General features: G+C 43.3%; 1 protein-coding gene across 1 annotated transcript; it reads right to left on the reverse strand.

The window, feature by feature from the left end:
- Nucleotides 1–974: 974 nt before the first annotated feature.
- On the reverse strand, nt 975–5,296 carry mthfs (5,10-methenyltetrahydrofolate synthetase (5-formyltetrahydrofolate cyclo-ligase)). The gene is made up of 3 exons (XM_068759780.1): nt 5,055–5,296; nt 1,947–2,211; nt 975–1,663 (listed from the first exon to the last, which is right to left on the reverse strand). Exons 1-3 carry the CDS (start codon nt 5,181–5,183, stop codon nt 1,440–1,442), a joined length of 618 nt encoding a protein of 205 aa, XP_068615881.1. The 5' UTR covers nt 5,184–5,296; the 3' UTR covers nt 975–1,439.
- Between the last annotated feature and the right edge of the window lie 297 nt (nt 5,297–5,593).

Here is a 5,593-nt window from a genome sequence, read left to right on the forward strand (position 1 = left end):
CAAGGATGGTTGATCTCCGGGGCTGTTGCATGCTGGGCTAACTCTTCAGGGGCTGTCCCCGTGGCTTGATATGTGCAGCCCGGCTCCTCGGGTCTCTGCTGGGTGGCGCATGCTTCTCGGGCGGCTGCCGGTGTTCCCCTGGGGGTCGCCCCCGGGCCCTGGGCTGGTTCTTCTGCGTGTGGCTCTGGGGGGGCCCCGGGGGTCGTTCTTGGGTTGCTGTAGCTGCTTGGGGTGATCTGGGGGCTCATGTTGCCATTGTTGGGTCCGGGATGGCTGCCCCGTTCTTAGGTGGAGGTTTCACGCATGCCAGGTCCACCACTCCAGCACCAATCAAAACTCGATCTGAGAGTTAACTCCGCCCACAGATCTCTGAGTCAGTGGAGGTTGCTGGTTCAGTGTTTGTGGCTCTCACTATGCTCTCTCTCTTCTTCCTCAGATCTCCTGAGAACTTGGTGATCCATACTTTCCTCTAGAGGCTGATGTGAACCTGGTGTATTGGGACAACTCTTGGTGATGGTTGGATGGAAGGGGTAGAATTAAGGAGCACAAATAAATCCATTGCACTCTCTCCTCAGAACACTGTGTATTTGTCACTTTGTGTTTGTCCATGTTGTGTGTTCACTGCGGTGTGCACAGCCCTCTACGGCGGTAAGCAGGTAATAAAACTAATAAAATATGAATAGGCTAGTCTGCCAAGAGGGCAGGTGACGGTCACAATCACTATAAGAATAAAAAGCAGAGAACTCTAGCAGAGACTGACGTTGTGTACGTCACTGTGGAGCACGAATGCAGACAAGGTAAAAAAGAAAAGAAAGTAGTACAAGCCGAAAGTCCAGTAGTAGTAGTACAGTAGTAGTAATCGTAACTCGACAAAGAACGATGTCACTCTAGGTTCAGCTTAGAAACGATCCACCCATCCAGACTCAAACTGGACACTGGGCCATGCTCCATATTGCAATAAAAATTAAGATAAATTCTTTGTCTGACCCATTTTTGAATTTTAATTGAATTTAAATAAAAAAGTTTAAAGCATTTTCCCTCACATTACTTCAATTTATCTCCTGACATTCTTTATTCTATTACAGAACTGCCTTACCGTAAATGTCTCAAATGATCAGCTCAATAAAGAAAGAAGAAAACTGCATTGGCTCGTCAAAGAACCGACGCAGAACCAGCCATTTGTTATTGATTAAATTCGTCTGAAGGCAAATATGATCCAAAGCGGGTTCTTGTTACTCATGTGAGCGAGATGTGGTTTTTAAGGATAATCTGAACAGTAACGATCACACAATAAATACAACTATTCAACACTCACATTGGACACCAATTTAATGACAGTGGAAGGACGCCAGAGTAACAGGCGGAACCAATGCAGACCCAAACCGTTGAAGATGGAAATGCCAAGTTAAACTGCTGTATCAATACTTGTGATGGATGAGCTACTCATCCTCATATAGGATCTCATCGATGAGCACATCATGGCTGCCAACGGGGACGTCCTGACACAGCTGCTCTTTGAAGGCCAAAGCGATGGTGTAGGGCCTTCCTCGGGGGTGTCTGCTGCACCGCTGCAAGTAAGCGTCATAGAAGCCCTTTCCTCGCCCCAGTCGGTTTCCTGACCCGTCAAACCCGAGGCCCGGCATCAAGATCAGGTCGAGACCGCCTGAAAAATTACATTCATCAGTAATTATGGACTGAAATGTTGTCGATTACACCCCTAATGCACGTTACGGACCTAAAACGTCTTTAATAGCAATAATTAAGTCCTGAATTAACGAATACACAACAAACTTTAATTATTTTAAGCATTGAATTAACTTTTTTGATAAAGATTTAGATTAGACAATTTGCCAAACATCTTCTCCAGGATATTTTACCAACCGCCTTGACATGGAAGGAGCTATGCAACGTAACCCGTTGTTTTGAGGGTGCGTCTAGCTGCTTACCTGCAGCCAGCGCTTCTTCTCTCCTGTTGTCATCTTGAGAAGGCTGCCGGATGCTCCAGGACGTCAGCGGGAGGGTCTGCAGGTCACGCAGGCCGTCGAGCTTCAGCATATCCATGTGGCTGCTGCTGCTCTCATATCTGGGAATGAAGCAGCTCTTACCCCCCCGAAACACGTCTCTGATGATCTCCTCAGTGCACACTTCATCGTCCATGCTGAGGAACACTGCAATCCGCCTGCAGGATGCATACTTGGGGTGGCGGAAGAGCTGGTAAGAAATCAAGAGGAAGGAAAACGTTGAGTTACAACAGAGCCCGGGAGAAACGGTCACTGTAGATAAATAGTTCTGAAATGTTCTGCAAAACGTGTTCCTCAATATCTTGATGTATTATTGACAGATGTTTATAGAATTTAATCCGGATCGGATTCAACAGATCCAGGTGAAATTGGGGTCAATTTTCAGTGGAAAGGTCTCAAAGTTTTGAAGGACTCGTCTCGTCCTGGTCTCCTGTCCTGAGGAGCATTAAAAGCAGAACATCAAGGCTCCGGTCCAGCATTTCCTGACTCTATAGAAAGACTTTGAGTGAACTAACGTCGGACACGGACCTTAATGTTGTGACTGTCTGTTTACGACGCGCATGACGTTTGTAAAATCGCACCGACTACACCAAATGTATACATATATTATTATGTACACCAGAAAAATCAGAATATTAACATTGTATTCAGAAACCAGTCAGTAGTTACACAAGTACCACAGATGTGAATAAATACTTCCATTTAGTCTGCCTAGCGACGCACCATTACGGTACGGTACCTGCATCACAATCAGAGCTGCAAACTTAGGAACCTACAGGAGATTATTCACCATTTCCATTCAAAGATCTCATATCAGCATTCTTTACACGTACAAAAAGCACATTGAATAAAAATAATGGTTAAAATAATGCTCTTGCAACCTTTACTTATTAATTAAGTCCATGCGTCGCTGCACTTGACGTGCAAGTTATAGATCGTAGCTCGCTGTCGACGAGTTACAAATAGAAGACTTGGGTACATTTACTGCATGATGGTATTACAGTATTCTCTGCGTGATTGTATTACAGTATTCTCTGCATGATTGTATTTATTCTCTGCATGATTGTATCACAGTATTCTCTGCATGATTGTATTTATTCTCTGCATGATTGTATCACAGTATTCTCTGCGTGATTGTATTTATTCTCTGCATGATTGTATTACAGTATTCTCTGCATGATTGTATTACAGTATTCTCTGCATGATTGTATTTATTCTCTGCATGATTGTATTACAGTATTCTCTGCATGATTGTATTACAGTATTCTCTGCATGATTGTATTACAGTATTCTCTGCATGATTGTATTTATTTTCTGCATGATTGTATTAGTATTCTCTGTATGATTGTATTACAGTATTCTCTGCATGATTGTATTTATTTTCTGCATGATGGTATTACAGTATTCTCTGCATGATTGTATTTATTTTCTGCATGATTGTATCACAGTATTCTCTGCATGATTGTATTACAGTATTCTCTGCATGATTGTATCACAGTATTCTCTGCATGATTGTATTAGTATTCTCTGCATGATTGTATTACAGTATTCTCTGCATGATTGTATTACAGTATTCTCTGCATGATTGTATTACAGTATTCTCTGCATGATTGTATTAGTATTCTCTGCATGATTGTATTACAGTATTCTCTGCATGATTGTATTACAGTATTCTCTGCATGATTGTATTGCAGTATTCTCTGCATGACAGCAGCCTCACCTGACTGCACGTGACTGCTAATTACGTCACACTGAAATCGGGAATAAACTAAACGTTTGGATCATTTTTATTCTTTATAGCACAAGCGATAGGGCTTGAGTAATCTATTACCCATAATCAACCAATCCCCATTTGAGGTAGCGTTACTCCACCCGGGTATTAAACATGGACAGTAATAGCGTTACTCCACCCGGGTATTAAACATGGACAGTACTCAACCAACCCCCATTTGAGGTAGCGTTACTCCACCCGGGTATTAAACATGGACAGTACTCAACCAACCCCCATTTGAGGTAGCGTTACTCCACCCGGGTATTGAACATGGACAGTAATAGCGTTACTCCACCCGGGTATTAAACATGGACAGTACTCAACCAACCCCCATTTGAGGTAGCGTTACTCCACCCGGGTATTAAACATGGACAGTACTCAACCAACCCCCATTTGAGGTAGCGTTACTCCACCCGGGTATTAAACATGGACAGTAATCAACCAACCCCCATTTGAGGTAGCGTTACTCCACCCGGGTATTGAACATGGACAGTAATAGCGTTACTCCACCCGGGTATTAAACATGGACAGTAATAGCGTTACTCCACCCGGGTATTAAACATGGACAGTAATAGCGTTACTCCACCCGGGTATTGAACATGGACAGTAATAGCGTTACTCCACCCGGGTATTAAACATGGACAGTAATAGCGTTACTCCACCCGGGTATTAAACATGGACAGTAATAGCGTTACTCCACCCGGGTATTAAACATGGACAGTAATAGCGTTACTCCACCCGGGTATTAAACATGGACAGTACTCAACCAACCCCCATTTGAGGTAGCGTTACTCCACCCGGGTATTAAACATGGACAGTACTCAACCAACCCCCATTTGAGGTAGCGTTACTCCACCCGGGTATTGAACATGGACAGTAATAGCGTTACTCCACCCGGGTATTAAACATGGACAGTACTCAACCAACCCCCATTTGAGGTAGCGTTACTCCACCCGGGTATTAAACATGGACAGTAATCAACCAACCCCCATTTGAGGTAGCGTTACTCCACCCGGGTATTGAACATGGACAGTAATAGCGTTACTCCACCCGGGTATTAAACATGGACAGTAATAGCGTTACTCCACCCGGGTATTAAACATGGACAGTAATAGCGTTACTCCACCCGGGTATTGAACATGGACAGTAATAGCGTTACTCCACCCGGGTATTAAACATGGACAGTAATAGCGTTACTCCACCCGGGTATTAAACATGGCAGTACTTTACCGCAGTGAAGATCGACGCATTCCGACACTGACCTTCTGTGAAACGCTGACAGACTGTCGTCGTTTCTCCGCGTCGCTTAACGCTGCAAGCCGCCGCTTGATCTCTTTCCGCAGAGACTGCTTTGCGGCGTGAAGAGCGGCCATTCTCTCTGTCGAGTCCATTTAAAACCATCTGAACTTTGACCTCGGTGTCGTTAAACTAAATGTTTACTCCACAGATCGATGGCGCTTGTTGCTTCGGTTATAGGTAGTAAACTCGATATAGAGCCAACATCAAGCACGCGCCACCCCGGAAGACGGTGACGTCACCATGCCGGAAGTTCTGAGGTTTTTTCTTTTTCACGGGAAAGAAACAGAAAACTTTTAAAAATACAGACTTCTTATTATGATTGACAGACCAAGTAATTCTGCGGAAAAACGACATTATGAAATAAAAATTGACTTTGTAAAAATCGTTTAAAAGTATGACATTGTTAAATTAATCATTATATAAAATATTTAATTGTAATAAAATAATAATAATTAGATTTTAAAGAATAGTAAAACGATATTTCATAATATTACCTTATTTC

The sequence above is a fragment of the Brachionichthys hirsutus genome, unplaced genomic scaffold (genome assembly GCF_040956055.1).
Source record: "Brachionichthys hirsutus isolate HB-005 unplaced genomic scaffold, CSIRO-AGI_Bhir_v1 contig_1424, whole genome shotgun sequence".
Taxonomy (NCBI): Eukaryota; Metazoa; Chordata; class Actinopteri; order Lophiiformes; family Brachionichthyidae; genus Brachionichthys; species Brachionichthys hirsutus.